The 16,955-nt window shown below is 40.4% G+C and overlaps 1 protein-coding gene across 1 annotated transcript; it reads right to left on the reverse strand.

The window, feature by feature from the left end:
* Nucleotides 1-222: 222 nt before the first annotated feature.
* On the reverse strand, nt 223-16,925 carry USE1 (unconventional SNARE in the ER 1). The gene is made up of 7 exons (XM_032238441.1): nt 16,788-16,925; nt 10,628-10,677; nt 8,650-8,728; nt 8,367-8,514; nt 6,728-6,758; nt 5,483-5,645; nt 223-4,610 (listed from the first exon to the last, which is right to left on the reverse strand). Exons 1-7 carry the CDS (start codon nt 16,923-16,925, stop codon nt 4,428-4,430), a joined length of 792 nt encoding a protein of 263 aa, XP_032094332.1. The 3' UTR covers nt 223-4,427.
* Nucleotides 16,926-16,955: the final 30 nt, after the last annotated feature.

Genomic DNA, 16,955 nt, shown 5'->3' on the forward strand with positions numbered 1-16,955 from the left:
GTCTGAATTATGTGGCTGTTGAACTGCTGACATGAAATCATTTGCACTTCACAGAGTAGTAAATTGTGTTTAGCTGAAATTTGACAAGCTTTAATAAGATTTCAAACAATCCTAAGGTGTAATACAAACATCTCAGATAATAGTTTGTACATTTTAGAGGAAAACAAGAATAGTGCTGCATTTTCACCTAATAAAGTATTGAAAAATCAAAATGAACATTGGCAGAGTTTATAACTTTTATTTTACTATCCAATAATGCTCAGAGTATGAGAAATAACAGTTATTAGTGTACAAAGGCAAAATAATAACTGTAGCAGAAACCAGCAGCTGAAAAATACAAGTTGTTTATAATAAGCAGAAGAATTAGAAAAAGATGTTGCCTTGTCCAATGAAGAACATGTGGTGATTTTTACTTTGAATAAATGGCAGGTCTTTTAAAGTGTGATAAAAAAATTTCCTTTATGCTGATATATGTTGGGAGACAAATTCTGCCAATTTACTTCATCCAGGAAATTCCTAATTTGTCTTGATACTGTAATTTTCTTTCAGAGGGTGAAGGAAAACAGTAAAAGATAAATATTTTTTATCTTTTTTTTAATATTCCATATGGAAAATATAGACACAATCACAATGAATTTAAGCTATGGGAAATTAAAGCTGAGTAGAATGGAGTGAGCACCTCAGACTTAAAGTAGTTAATTTTAAATACTCAGAGCAACAATTGTAGGACTCCTGACCTGGCCCATCATCCCAGGGCCAGGACATATAATATTTGTTAATATTTTGAATGAATCTTAGAAAAAGAGCTGTTCAATAGTACACACTAGACAATTGCCGAAAGTGGTTTACTGACTTTGGATTTTTGAATGGATCAAGGTAGTTGGATTCAATGGCCAAATGATTCATAAAATCAGAACTGGCAGTCATTTAGGCAATCAAGTCCCTGCCCCCTGCTTAGTACAGGACTCCGAAATATAGTATTCCCAACAAATAGCTGTCTAATCTCTCTCTGAACATACACAATGAAAGGGGCCCTGCCATTTTTAGTTACACAGTTGAGCAGCTTTTACTTTCAACTCTGATTCTGCAACAAGGAGTATCATTTAGATGGGTTAAATTTTTCTTGTTTCTCATAGCATGAATTGAGGCTAGCTTTAGTAATGAGCTACAAGCCATCCCAATCCCCTAGAAAACAAGCACATGAGAAATAACAATATTTTTGTCAACGTGCTTAGGGTCTAGGAATCTGCCCAAGTTTCATGATACCTGAATTTCCACCGTAAGATTTCTCGCTCTCTTTTCTAAAACAACCCATTATCCATCAAGCTGACCACCACCCTTGAGATTTGACACTGTCATCCGTTCCTGCTGTAACTAAGATCACACAAAACTATTACAGTTTTCAAGATAACAGACTATACAATGGTTTGGAGCCAGTAGCCACTGAATGTATGAAACTGATTCATTTCATTGCTATTAAGTCCCATGAGGTCAGATGTAATGGGCTGCCTTGGCAGTAAGGAGGGAAGAAGGCAATTGCCATGCCACATCTAATAATAACTAACATTTCCCCCTGTTTAGGGCGGTTTCATTTTTTTTTAGTACAACTATTAAATCATGGAAGTAACAAGGTGCTTTTGAGATTTCCCACTTTTCTTTTTCTTTTGATTTATTGCTGTTTCCCTCATCAACATGAGGTTTTTGTTTCTTATTGAATGCCTGACTTCACCCATTTAATCAGGAATCTAATATATGCAAAACTTTCATTGCCGTCCTTTTGCCTGTTGCAGGGTTAAGAATCTACAAATGTCACTTTTACAACCATGGGTGCAAAATCACCAGATTAAATCCGGGGGGATCAGTTGGATTTCCACAAACAATCTCAATTCAATATAATGATACATGATGGGCGGACTTTGCAAAGACTTGACTTTCTTTCAGTATTGAGGCAAGGATGCTTCCGGAAAGATATAGCAATATTGATGTTCCAGTTTTGTATTATATCTGACCTCCACTTTCTAAATCTAACTCCCTAAACCAGAGGATATCCTTGTTCGTCACCAGTTCCATAACTGAAAGCTTGGAACATAATGTTCCTCTGTTCCCAAACCTCCTGGCAAGCACTGACCCTGGAAACACATCTGCATCACCTTCCAACTTCACCCTTCCTAGCTACTGATAGGAACCAGCAGGAAGGATGGCGATCCTGGTCTATTATAAAAGAAGGAAAATCTTTCCCAAAGCTTCTTTGGCTTAGACAGGAAATATCAAGATCCTCTATTGTGACAGTAATAGCAAAAATGGAAATGGCAGAAGCCAAGTTGCCAAAGCAAACAAAATTCTGGAGAATCATCACACAGCAATAGAACGCATGGTGGCATGTAGGTTTCATGATCAGTCCCCGGTAGGTGATGGCGATTGACCTCTGCAGGCCTAGGGCATGGTTTCTAATCTTAGCCATTTTAAGAGGTGTGGACTTCAACTCCCAGAATAACCCAGACAGCTTTTACACAGCCAGCAGAAGCGATGGGTACATTGCTGGCTGGGGTATACTGGGAGTTGAAGTCCATACCTCTTAAAATAGCTACGTGGAAAATATTGCCCTAGAAAACGGCCGATCCAGATACACATACAGGCTTTTTATTAATTTAAATTTATTGGCTACCCAACTGCAGTGGACCAAGATTTGATCTGGCGTCAGGCTCTTTTTATCTTAGCGAAGGCCAAAAGTTGCATTCTGATCCAGCGGGGTTGACATTTCCATGATCTTACCATATGTTTATGACACTAGGAGAGTCGCAAAGCTCCCTTCTCAAGGTTTACCTCGAAGAGCCTCTTGCCTGCAACTTGCAAGAGAATAAAATACATCAGAGTTACCACCAATTTGTAACTGTGCAAGTTGTGACATGGAAGCTGACCATGCAACAAGCATAAAGGCAATTCGGGTTAACTGCCAGCCTCATCTACAGCTTAATGAGCCGACTCCAAGTCAGCACTTCTTAACTGGGGAGGTCGGGAGGGGGGTAGGAAACAGGGGGAACAGGCTCAGAAATTACAGCATAACCACAGTAGCAGCTTCTGCGTGAACAGCAAAGGCGGCGACACTCCTCTCCCTGAAGGGATTGCACCTTTTTGTGCCCATCCCTTCTGCTGTGTAAATGCCAAGTTATAATGCTGAGGCCCAATTGGGGGGAGTTGCTGTTTCCTACAGATTATTAACCACACTGCTGGTGCGGTACTTTCAGGATGGTAGTTAATGAAAAGTGCCCATAAAATACCTCCACTTGCCCACTTCTTTGCTCTACCATTTCTTTGGAATGTGCAAAGGAACAACATCCACAGTCCAGCGGTCTATGAGTTCATACTTAAGCGTACATTTAGATGAGGTCCAATCTGCCTTCAATTGGCAAATCTGAATACTTCCCTTACAGCCTCCTCTGAGTCAATATATCAAATGGATAAAGGGGGTGCCCTCAGCCTTATATTGCTGCAAGAGCCAAATTTGGGGAGGCCCCCAGAGAGGTCAAACTTCCATGAAGCAGCACTGACTCCAAAAACTTGATAGTGCCGTCTTTTTCATTTGTCAAGGTCACTTAACTGCCAATCTGCCATGACCTAGAAATGCAACCATGTCCCACAAAGAACATAGCCCCCAGAAACAGGTGGGGGACTAGCAGATATATTCATGAAGGAGTATTTCAGCATTCCAAAACAAAGAAAATTGGGAAAGCTGTACAGCCCAGGCTGGTTGTATTGCTAAGGAGCACTTTGCCAATGAAGCAGATGGTCAAAGCAATATTTTTGAGACTGTGAAAGAGAAGTCATTAAGAACAGCTCTTTCTGTCACACCCCCTCCCCACACCCCAACCTCAGTAGGTGAAGTGACCTTCTATTTTCATGAGATTTCAATTCACCTAATTCTGTTTCTTGCCAGCAGCAAAGAGAACCCTTTGTTGAATTGTAATTCAGGAATGGAAAACTTTTGCTAACCAAGAGATTTGTTACTATTTTGCCCCCACAGTGGGTCACCACATTCCTTGGAGGATTATTTGCTTCTAAATAGATATGTTAAATTCAGAAGCTCCACTTCTATTGCTTCTCCCCCCCCTCCCTTTAGTTTTTGTTATTTAAAATAGGGTGCCACCTCTTGGGGGCTGCAGGCCACAAAAACAGGAACTTCTGGGCTGTTGCATATGTCCCATAAATTGCTTAATCCTGCTATAACAATGCAACAATAGCTTTCCTATTCAGTCTTTCAAGCAGGAGGAGAACATTTCATCTTAGATTCTATGAAGTTGCAATCAAATTATTCTCCCATTGAGCATTTTCACCAAGTTACAAAAGCCCAGCAAAGGTTTGATGGGTTCAATGAAGAAGATAAGAGAAGCCAAGGTGCCAGGCTGATACTGTTGATAACAGCCCAGAAATCATCTTAGTTTTGGGAAGATTCTAATGAACAGGATCATGCTGATGAAAATGAAACAGACAACGATCAACATTAGCCAGAGAAACCAGTTGACAGATTTCTTGGCATGCTGCTCCAGGCGATCCGATTCATCCTTCAATTTCTCAAAGTTCTGGTCAGCCAGCTTGAGTGACTGCGTCAAGGTCTGAAATAAACCATAAAATGCCACTGTTTTGAAAACTGGCAAAATGCGGGCAGGTGCAGGAGAAGGCACCAAATGTTGCTTTATTCCACATCACATTGTGGGAAGATACCACCCAGCCCTCTCCCAGAAAAATGAAATATCCTAGGAAATATTGAAAAGGCAGAATATTTCTCTGGATGTGAAAAAGGAAGAAACATGTTTTAAAAGACAGAATAGCTGCCTGCCCATCCCCCTTTGTCAATGAGCCATTAAAGCTTGAGCTAGTCCACTTTACATAATAGTTTTCCTGTTCAGCTCCAGAGTGATGGGATTAAGGCATGATAATATTGGCCTTTTACTCAACTCTCCACATAGCATCTGAGAACTCATACCTGGATTCAAAACAGCCTAGAGACTAGCCCCCTACATGGCACCATGGGAGTCTGACAACCAATCAGAATACATTTCTTACACAGGAACCGGAAACAAAGAGGTGGGAACAGGGTATAAAAAGCCTAGCAAGCCCCTCCCTCGGCCCTTCTCTTCTTCTTCACCAACATTGAAGCATGTGACCACCTTTTCTGATCAGGGCTCAAGCCATGTGGCCCTGTCCAACAATAAACCATATTTCCAAGCAGCCTCCATGTCTCCAGTGTCTTTTTCCCCACTTGGAGCTGAACCCAGAAGGACATTTCTTTCAACAACATCCTTGGAGAAACTCAACCAAAAATGCGTTTTCAGGAAAGGGGCAACTTATAGTGCTCGGGTGCCATGCCAATAAGTGGTTTTGCTCTGCCAAGGACAAAAGCACTTTCTCACAATCGGACACAATTACAAAATAACTGTACAGAATACACACTTGGGGGGGGGGGGGAGGTAGTGTCAAGCCGTACCTGGTTATCTTGCTTAATCACATTCTGTGCCACAAGAGTGTTGTTCTTGAGATTGCGTGCCAGGTGCAACATCTCTTCAGCTAACTTCTCCTGGATGGTGTGATGATGCTGCAGGACTGCATCCAGTTCAGCAGCTGACTGCTTCTCATCAGGAACTGGAGTCCTGTGGGGGAGAGAGAGATCTCTTTATTATTGGCAGGCCTTAAAAAGACGGCTTATGTACAATTGGCTTTTGGTGCCAATTGTGCATATTTCATAAAAGGCCCAGAACAGGAGAAAGGATAAGAAGATACTACATGCCCATGTCAGGTCAAAAGAAAAACTACATCACGAGTGCAGTATCTGTGTGCGGCTGTTTCATGCAACTGTTTTGCATCTTGAAGAGGGATACACAAGTATATCTTTTATATACTACTAAAACTCTTGTCATGACCTTTAATTTGGTGAAATGGTGCATCATAAAGTAACAATTTTTGAACCTATTCTGGTGCTAATTTACAGAATGTGCCCCAAAATTCATGACTCCCATGGGAACTTTCCCAAAGTTGTGTGGCTTGTTCAATGCTACTGGCTGCTGTGGTCACAGTTTCCCAGCCAGTCTTGCAATCCCTTGCTCCCCTCACCCACCCAACAGAAGCCACTTAACTGTCAGAAGGGAAGAGGAGGGAAGATTTTGGATACTCTCTACCAGATTCCTACAAGGAAATTCAATGGGAAAGCCAGCAGGAAGTTGAAAGTCACTCCTGTTTCACTGCTTTTTGGCCCACACTTGGTCATTCTGTTTTTCTTTTAGGTAAGAAAATAGGCATGGGTTGACTAGTTTAATAGGTTATCTACAAGTCGTATCTATGTATACTGAATGGTGAGGGGATCCACAGAGTAGCATTTATCTCTAAATTTCACAACTCAAGGTATAATGTGATTGCAAGCAGGTAATCACATACCCCACAAACTCCATTCAAAGCTGGAAATGGCAAAATAGTTGAGGATTTTTGAGGAACAGAACTCTCTGGACTTTTCCATCCCCCAACAGAAATAAGACAAAACCAGGCTTTTTTTCTCATGTTTTCATGTTTCTCATAGTTTACTTTGAACTCTAAACAGGGCAAAATTATTCTGAAGTATTACTCCCTTTCCCTTACCAATTTCCATTTCCCTGAAACTTCTAAATATTTATATAATCTGAACAAAATGATTGCAACTCTTTTCCCCGATCCCCTTTTCTTGAAACCGCCAAATACTCACATGCGTTTCCTTAAATTTTTCTCTTCCAAATCTGTGAAGGGAAAAAATACATATTTACACTCATAGCTATATTTATATCTATAAGCAATGAACAAATGCTCTTGACCTGGAAATCAGGTTATCTAGTAAATCTATGAATTGATGCAAAGATGCAAAGAGAAACCACACCACTTTTTAATGCATAAGGAGAAGCTAGCAGTAAGGAAAGAAAAGGCTAGCTGGCAGAGAATCGGGGGGGGGGGGGAGGAGGGGCATAAAATAACTTAAAATGACATTTTCCCAATATTTGCTGATGAGCCAAAAAGATGACAGCAGCAGGAATATCTGGCTTCTGGTTACAGAGAGGAATTTTCAAGACAATCAGATGGCAACTCGGCATAACAATCAGTTGGGAATTTACAGTGCTACAATTACAGATGAGAAAAAAATGGGAAATCTAATGAAGAGTGGGATATAAATAATCATGTATTATATTGCATAATGCTGGGGAGTTTAAATATTTTGTCCTGCAACCTCCAGAGTCCTTTTGCGTATCCTGCATGATCAGTAAACACTTACCATTGATATAGGAAGGGTCCTGGGAAGGCAGAAAGGGAGGAGAAATAAAGAGTTCAGTAATAGTGTCAGCCCTGCAGCCTCTTTTCTTTTGGGTCTTTGGCCTGCCACACTATCTGTTATTCTACTATGCGTTTTCTATTGTGGGGAAATGAGAGGGGGGATTGTACAGAGTTAGATGATATGTAGCCATAACAAAATTCTTTCTAGAAAGCCAAGGTCATTCTTTGTCTTCACCTACGCACCTGACCAGAACTGAATGGATGGAACCGCCAGCATGGCAGCGGGAGATTGGACCACATGATGGACGTGTGGGTGTGGGGGGGAAAGATCTTGAACTTTCAAGTGGGTGGGGAAAACTGGGAAGCTTTCAGATTCAGGTTTTCTCAGATGTTCCAACATGGCTCTCTTAATAAATTGAAACTTTGAGCAATACTTTGCCTTGGACTCTGATTTACTTTTGGATGCTACTTGGAACCCTGACAAATGGCATGAGAAAGGGTCTTTGCGGTTTTGAATCTTTTGACCTCTGCCAAATAATTTCAGGTCCTCTAGACCCATAAAGTGAGAGTATGATACCACTTCATTCCATAGATCAAGAGACAACTAACTCCACCTATATCAAGGAAACAAGGTCCCTCGGTTAACTATTTGAACCTGATAGAAAAGATAGGAGCTGTGGTGGCGCAGTGGTTAGAGTGCAGTATTGTAGGCCACTTCTACTGACTGCCAGCTGCCAGAAGTTTGGCAGTTTGACTCTCACCGGCCCAAGGTTGACTCATCCTTCCATCCTTCCAAGGTGGGTAAAATGAGGACCCAGATTGTTGGGGGCAATAGGCTGACTCTGTAGACTGCTTAGCGAGAGCTGTAAAATGCACTATGAAGTGGTATATAAATCTAAGTGCTATTGCTATACCCCCAAAAGACAAATAGTAAAAAAAAGGGGAGGGGGTGTGCAGAGACAGTTGGAATGAAGGAAGCAATACTACAGAGACTGGGACAAATGGATGCTCAGAAGCAAAAATTTAAGGGGAACTGTTTTAGGATGTGTGATTGTACTATTAGCTAAGAAGACATACTGTACCAAGCAGCTCATTCCTCATCTCGCCCATAAAGCGGGCCTTGGTCTGTAGATGCACGGTTTTCGTTGCTGGGGTCCTCTCTTTAGCCGTGGTAGGAGTTCTTCCCGGAGCCAGAAACTGGTTTGCCAATGCTTTCTCAGAAGAAGATGACTTGGGGGGGGGGGGGGGGGGGGAGAGAGAGAGCAAAAGTACCTAATGATTGATCCTCTCCCAACAAAGGGTCACTTCAGCAGGGATTCTCAGAAATGGTTAAAAAAAGGAAAACCACAAGGAAGGAGAGCTTACCAATTTCTCTGTTTCCAGCAAGCCTTTTAAAAAATCCACCTTACGAGAATATTCATTCAGTACTTCAGGAGCCAGTTTGCTGAAAGGGAATGACAAATCTGAGGCAAGAACTACCGTAGAGGAAAAAAAAAAAACCCGCTCCCCATACATGTCTATGGGGATTATATCAGTCACCCGGGATCATCATGGTTTTCCCAAAAGTGCTTTTTCAAAAAACAACCACCGTGAAGGTGTTTTGCTTCTCATCCAAGGAACTTCTTCAGAACAGTTTAGAACAGAACTAAAGAAGCTTCTTGTGTGAGAATCGAAACATCTTCAAGGAAAAAACAAAGTCCAGTTGCCTCTTGAAAAAGCACCGTTGGGACTCCTCATACATCTTCCTCTCATTTCTCATCCTCATGAAGTGGAGAAGGCCACCAAGGATTACCTAGGAAGGTCTAATGAGGAGTGTAACTAAGTTATGGTTCAATTCAACAGCAACATTAGGAAATAAAAAATAAAACAAATAAAACTGATTATCTATATATTTGTGGTTTCCAACTCCATCTCCTTACCCAGCATTGCCAAGGGTCAGGGATGATGGGAATTTAAGCCGTACATCTCCCATCTATTATATAGTGATTCAGGATTTTCCTTAGAGGCAATGAAGAATTGCCACCAATTCCTGTTCTATACTCTCATTTTCTGGCTCATTTCCTACACTGGGTTCATTTCCAAGAATATTTTGCAATATATGACACACAGAAGCTAGAAGCGAAATCTGATTATTACTTTGTGCTTGTCAAAATAACCTAATTAAAATGGAATTGATTACCAGCAAAGGCTAATATTCCCTGCAAAGACAGAATTGTAAGGGGCCTGGCATTAAAACACTGAATATAAAACCCCAGATTCCAGTTCATGTGACGTCTATCTACCCATCCTATCTCACCTTCCCAAAACTATAAATTGGATTGGATCAGTAATAAAGCTGACTCATAGAAACTGAAAGATACTGGACTAAAATCCACACGTGGTTGGAGAAAATGATACAAAAACACATAAGACTTTAAACCAGAGATTTTTTTATTGGGAATCATACCAGAAACATATAATGAAGATCTGAAATATTTGATTGTAAATGTTTTAACGGCAACTAGAATTGTATTTGCAAAAAATTGGAAAAACGAGAAAATACCAATGCAGGAGGAAGTTATTCGAAAAATAATGGAATGTGCTGAAATGAGTAAATTGACATTTGAAATTAGAGAACAAGAAGATGAACAATTTTATAAGGTATGGGATTTGTTCTATCAGTGGTTAGATAAAAAATATGGAAATGAAAATTTTTGGAGAAGTCTTTCATGTTATAATAATAGAATGAGATAGGTGATACCATAAAGACATATTACGGTATTATTAAGTATATTTAAATGATGCATGGAATATTGGTATATATATATATGAATCACATATTTAGAATATTTTGTTTAAAATGAAGGAATAACAATTGTAGTTGAACATATGATGTATAATGATAACAATGTATCTATGTATATTTGATGGATAATCTGTGACTTTATATACAACTGAAAGTGGTGATGCACAAGTACAAAATTGCAAGAACAATAGAAGCTGATACTAGAAAGACATATTATTACTAAATAGACTAATAATGACACAATGGAATGTTGGTACATACATGAATCTAATCTCTAGAATATTTGTTTAAAATGAAGGAATAACAATGGTAAACTGAACATATGATCTATACTGATAATAACGTACCTATGTATACGATGGACAATCTGTGATTTTATATATAATTGAAAGCGGTGATGCACAAATGCTTGTAACCAAACGACATGCTATATGTATATGTAATTGATGATGGTTTTAAGTTTCATGTTTTGTTTGTCTTTGTTGGTCTAAAAATAAGAAACTTTTATACAAAAAAAAAAAGCTGACCCATATAAATCCTAGAAAAAAAGAAACTTACCTGGGGTGTTTCTTCAATGTGAGTAACATCTCCTCCAGAGCAGCTACGTACTAAGAAGAAAACAAAATGGCACATTTTGAATTATTAGCACAAATTTGCCAAATGTGGCCTCCAGTAATACAAGCCAAGTCCAAAAAATGCTACAAAATTTCTAGAAGCTTGGCACTCTGATAAATTAATAGCTATCAGTGGACTTAAACAATATTTACATACTATACAAAAAAGACAATTAACAACCCAAAAAGGGAACAAAAAAACCAAAACACCTCCCCACCAGCTATCAGCACCCAAATAAGCATAGATTAACTCCAAGGTTAACATCAGACCAACAATCAAGTAAACAATACCCCAATCAAGGAACAATCAAACAGGCCAACAGTAAACAGCCCAACCAAAGAACCTCCAAGACCACCAACACTGATATGGAAAATCACTTGAATATAAACTGAGAGCAAACACCACTCCTTTACTAGCACTGATGATGTTACCTTAGTTTGGGTGATGAAATGTCTGCAAGAAAACAACAAGGTAGAGAGCACTCAGGAACTCCCCCCCCCCCCATTTCCACCCTGAACTACAAATATTTTCTTTTATTGGCTCCTGCAATACCATTAAAACAGTGCTTCTTAATCCTGGCAACTTGAAGACTTCAACTCCCAGAATCCCTCAGCTTCAGAATTTAATTCTGAGAGTTGACTTTAAGCCATCCAAGCTGAAAACTACTGCATTAAAGCATGAAGCTTGAAAGTAGCCTTGATTGTGTTGCTGTCAGTTGTAGACTTACCTCCTAGGACTATCGGGAGGACAGAACAAAAGGCAGCCTTAAGGGGGCAACTACCAGTGGTTTGAAAGGATGAGAAACCTGGGGGAGTGGGCAGTCTCTCTTCCTCCTAAATGACTCGGGAAAGGCCAACCCTAATTAGTTTTCCAGAACTTGATATGCCTGAATTTGGCAGACAGATAAGGGGGAAATGATAAATGAAAGCATGTACCTCAAATTGTAACAGAAACCCCACCTTTTCCTCTAGCCCTCCACCCTTAAGAGGTGAACAGGAATCCACATGTTTTCCCTCAAAAACAAAAAAAGTTAAGCTATGGGGCATCAACCCAAATGCCACACTGAAGCCAATGATGTTTCTTCGAGAAGTGGAGAGCAAAAGTCAATGCCTATAAGACAGAGGTGGGCAGTTCGTAGCTAGATCCCTGTCTTGGAGCTTCGCTGTAAAACTGAAAATCTGCTTCCTTCCAAGGAGGACATCAGAACAAAGAAGCGACCTTTCCTCAGTTCTGGTAGAGCCAGTGTGCTGCTCTCTGGCAGTCGTGAATTATGATAGCCATAGCCCTTAGACTTATATACTGCTTCATAGTGCTGTTACAGCCCTCTCTAAGCGGTTAACAGAGACAGCCTATTGCCCCCAAACAATCTGGGTTCTCATTTTGCCCACCTGGGAAGGATGGAAGGCTGAGTCAACCCTGAGCCAGTGAGATTTGAACTGCCGAACTGCAGCTAGCAGTCAGCTGAAGTGGCCTGCAGTACTGCACTCTAACCACTGCGCCACCTCAGCTGAATCTCCAGCAGAGAGAATCCTTTTCTGATTGGAACTAGGCTTATTTTAAGGCTTCATAGAGGAAGCTAATGATGCACAATATATTTCTGCAAATGTTTTCAGCCTGGGGATCTGTATTTCAATCTCCAAACAATACAGGAGACTGCCGGGATTATTGATAACACTGTGATGTTTTGAGTGCTCTATGACCAGAAATTTGGTTATTTTTTTCTTCGCAGAAGCCTTGCCACCAAATTCTAGTGGTGGGATCTCCATGCACTTTAGGTCAAGTGAATCAAAGTCTTAGAGGTTATCTTAACTGAACTCCAGACTGAAATGACAAGAGAAGCCCCAGATAGCCAAGAAGTGGCACTCATAGTAAAGGTAAAGGTTTCCTGGTACATATTTGCTAGTCGTTCCCAACTCTAGGGGGGTGTTGCTCATCCCCATTTCAAAGCTGAAGAGTCAGCGCTGTCTGAAAACTTTTCTGTGGCCAACATGACTAAACGCTGAAGGCACATGGAACGCTGTTACTTCCCACCAAAGGTGTTTTTTTTCTACTTGCATTTTTACGTGCTTTCGAACTGCTAGGTTGGCAGAAGCTGGGACAAGTAACAGGAGCTCACTCTGTTACGCGGCGCTAGGGATTCAAACTGCTGACCTTCTGATCGACAAGTTCAGCATCTTAGCCACTGAGCCACCGCACACATAGTAGCTACCCTCTAATGAATCAGACCAAGGTTGGACCAGGAGCTACCTATAAGATTGATAGCTACTTCCCTTTAATTCCAGTTTTTGAAACAGGGAAATGGCCTCTGAACAGAACATTCTGTCAATGTTAACAGCAATCAGTATGTTTTATCTGCTAAGAATCTACAATGTATATCACCTTTGTTTTAAAAGCCATCTGAGCTTCTGACTATGTTCTACAAGTTAGAAAAACTATGGGTGCAATGCCAACATACACACTAACTCCGAATGCATCCAGTTGTTTCTGAGTAAACATTCATGGGATTTCTAGAGATGTAGTTCTGTTAGCATGCCACAGTAAAAATAACTAGGTCTTGTGACACCTTAAAGTTGTAGTAACTAACAAATACACACTATTTAATCAGATGTAAGGTGAAATTTACTGTATTATGATTCATAAAAGCTTACACTATTAATATGTGTGCTTATTTTTAAATTGCTGTAAGACTCTCTCAGTTAAAGAACATCAATCTGTAAAAAAAAAAGGGAGGGATTTTTAATGTAACTATCTAGCTAAACTGAATCCCATATGATTAAACATTATTCCTATGAACTAAGCATAGTTTGCTAATAATCAATCCTATATTTCACATCAAATCCCTTCTCTGCATCAGAATGTGAAATGACGCAAATAACAAAACAGGATTCTCTTTTAGCCTCAATTATGACACTGTGTTTTGACTGCTACCATCTGATCTGGCTCTCAGTTAACTTCATAATCATGTTTAGTTTGTGAGCAGGCTGCAAAAACTCGAAATCATGAAACCTGAGCCTGTGCCAATGACAAGTGAAGTAAATTAACAGGCTGTGGAATACTGTACACAAGTATGTGATATGCTTTAGGACATTTTTTTCTTCTTCCATGCTACGTTCTGAAATAGAAATCAATATTTGAAAAGATTTAGGATTAAATATTAATAATAGAAAACAATATTTTACTGGTACGCTGCTCAGAGTTCCTCTGTGAAGAAGACGGTTGGTTTCAAAATTTGATAAACAAACAAAATAAATAAAAATATAGAGAATTTCTTCCTTTACTTGTAGGGAAACAAATGATGGTCAGCTGATCATTCCATTCCAAGCAGTCAGTATTAAAATTATGCCTTGACAATTTGATGCCTGTATCTGGCTGCTTTCCTTTTTCTATTTTCAGCCTGCCTTTTTAGACTGTGGGGCAGAAATTGTCTGGCTTTTAATCGATTTTACATAAGCCATGCTCAGAGCTTTTTTCAGTGAAAAACAAGTTGTAAAGGCTTTCCTAAATGACAGCAATACATTGGCACGTTTACATTTACATTTTCCAAGGTGGATTTAATTAAGAGGAAGTCTCTTCACACTGACTATCCTAAAATTTCATAGCAGGTATCTGAATGGGGGTTGCTAATTCAAGGCCAAGGCCTGCACCACCTTGACACTCAGTGGACTCCGTGACGTGGCAACCTGATATTGTAAAAGGCTCATTTCCTGCCATCTCTTCCATCACAAAGTAACAGATGGGTTATCAGTTGTTGGACTGAGGGAGACACCCAGTGGAGAGTGGCAGTCTAACCATCATACAGTGCGCACAATATCAGTTCATCTATCTCATGATAGAAAGCAAAGGAAAGAAATACATACCAAAGGAGCAAATTTTTATAATGAAAATTTACTGCTGAGTTATTCTATTGAATCGGCTGGGAAAATTAATGCACTTTATGAGTATGAACATATTATATTAAAATTACATTTCTTTAAAAGATGCAGAAATCGTCTGTAATTTGCTAACCTTTTTTCTCTGGGAAATAATCCTTTTGTACTAAAAACCTCTGAGGAGTTAAATAAAACATGAACATCACAACAGCAGCAGTAGGAGAAGTACAGTATGCTAGTATTAAGGGGACAACAGCCTTTCAGACTTTCATACTAAAAAGCAGAGATATCACCCTGCCAACAAAAGTGCGTATAGTCAAGGCTATGGTTTTCCCAGTTGCAATGGATGGCTGTGAAAGTTAGACCATAAGAAAGGCTGAGCACCAAAGAATTTAGGCCTTTGAACTAGGGTGCTGGAGAAGACTCCTGCGAGTCCCTTGGACTGCAAGGCGATCAAACCGGTCAGTCCTAGAGGAGATCAACCCTGACTGCTCTTTAGAAGGCCAGATCCTGAAGAGGAAACCCAAAGACTTTGGCCACCGTAATGAGAAGGAAGGACTCACTGGAGAAGAGCCTAATGCTGGGAACAATTGAGGGCAAAAGAAGGGGATGACAGAGAATGAGGTGGCTGGATGGAGTCACTGAAGCAGTCAGCGTGGGCTTAAATGGACTCCAGAGGATGGTGGAGGACTGGAAGGACTGGAGGAATAGGGTTGCGATGGGTCAGACACAACTGCACAACTAACAACAAGCCTTTCAGAACATTAATAACATAATGCAATCCCACAGTGTCATGTACATGAATATTCCTTATCTGATATCCATTAAATTATTTGCTCAATGCACTTACTTCTAATTTAATCATGTGCATCTACCAGAGTATAATGTCTTAAATACTGATCTATTCATATAACATAATGTAGTTGCCTGGCTCAGCATTTTATGTGAACTCAGATTTAACTATAATTTATTGGATGAATAAATAGACAGAATAACAGTATTGAAAGGAACCTTGGAGGTCTTCTAGTCCAACCCTCTGCTCAAACAGGAAGCCCTATACTAATCTCTTCTTAAAAACCTCCAGTGATGGAGCACCCACAACTTCTGAAGACAAGCCATCCCACCAATTGTTTTCACTGTCAGGAAATTTATCCTTAATTCTAGGTTGGATCTTTCCTTGATAAGTTATCATCCGTCTTATTTTGCCCTCAGGTGCCTTGGGGAATAGCTGACCCCGCTCTTCTTTGCAACAGTCCCTCAGATATTGGAAGACTACTATCATGTGACCCCCTAGTCCTTCTCTTTCCTAGAGAAGACACAGATCCTAGCAACAGTGCAAGTGTTTTAAGTTTCCCTCCTCCCAATCATCTTTATTGCTTGGCTGCATTCCCAACATGAACAGCAGGCAGCTGCACTTAGTTTAAGCAAGCTTGATTTTCAACAGCTGAGCAATATCAGATGGAGCAGGTATTTGGATGGGGAATCAGGATATTCCAGAATTGCAATTAGATTAGGAAGTTAGGAAAGAGGGGGAAAAAACTGGAAGAAGCCTGTGGCAAACTGTTCCAAAGGTTCAGCCAAAGCCAGGAAACACTTCTGACGTGTTCCAAAAACCCTGCCAGAGGCTACTGAATGTTGCAAATGCACAGGTTCTGCCATAAAATGATACAATGGTAGGAGCCGCTCTCTTACTTAAGAACAGTTTTCTTACGTCATTTATTGAATTTTAATTTCATTACTTATTTAAGTTTGCAGGTTTAGTTTCCTTTCATTTATGAATATATTTTATATTTCATTTCAGTTTATGAATGGTGATGAAATGTCATCTCAAAAATCTGGAGCTCAAGAACGCTCCACATTGTAAATGTACAATGAGGACATTATTGATTGATGTGGCCACGTGTAGGTGAGGGGGCCCATACTAGTCCTATTCCAACACTCAATAATCCTCTTGGCGGCCCTGATTAAAAGCAAATAATTCATTTAAGAGCACAAGTCGCAATTCAGTTAAATAGAGCAAGCCAGGCAGAGAGAGAGAGAAAAAACACACCCCTGGACAAATGTCTGCCTGCAGCCATGCAAAAAAAACGCGCCGCCACTGATCTTGTCGATCAGAAAGCTCGGCAGTTCGGCGGTTCGAATCTCTAGTTCAGGTCTCCTGCGCGAGCAAGGGGGTCGGACTAGATAACAGTCCAACTGTTTACTCTTTACTGTCATTTCCCAGCCCTCCGGACCTTCTCCAATCGCCACTCATCCGGGTTTCGTTTATCGGCCGCCATCGCCTCGCACCGGCTCAACAGTCGAACCAGCTTCAGTTCTGCACGGGGCACCGGCATCGGACCCAGCCCAGCCTCCATAGTCACCGTCTTCATCGCTTTCGCCCAACCCGGGATGGGAAAAGC

The sequence above is a fragment of the Thamnophis elegans genome, chromosome 1, assembly GCF_009769535.1.
Source record: "Thamnophis elegans isolate rThaEle1 chromosome 1, rThaEle1.pri, whole genome shotgun sequence".
Taxonomy (NCBI): domain Eukaryota; kingdom Metazoa; phylum Chordata; class Lepidosauria; order Squamata; family Colubridae; genus Thamnophis; species Thamnophis elegans.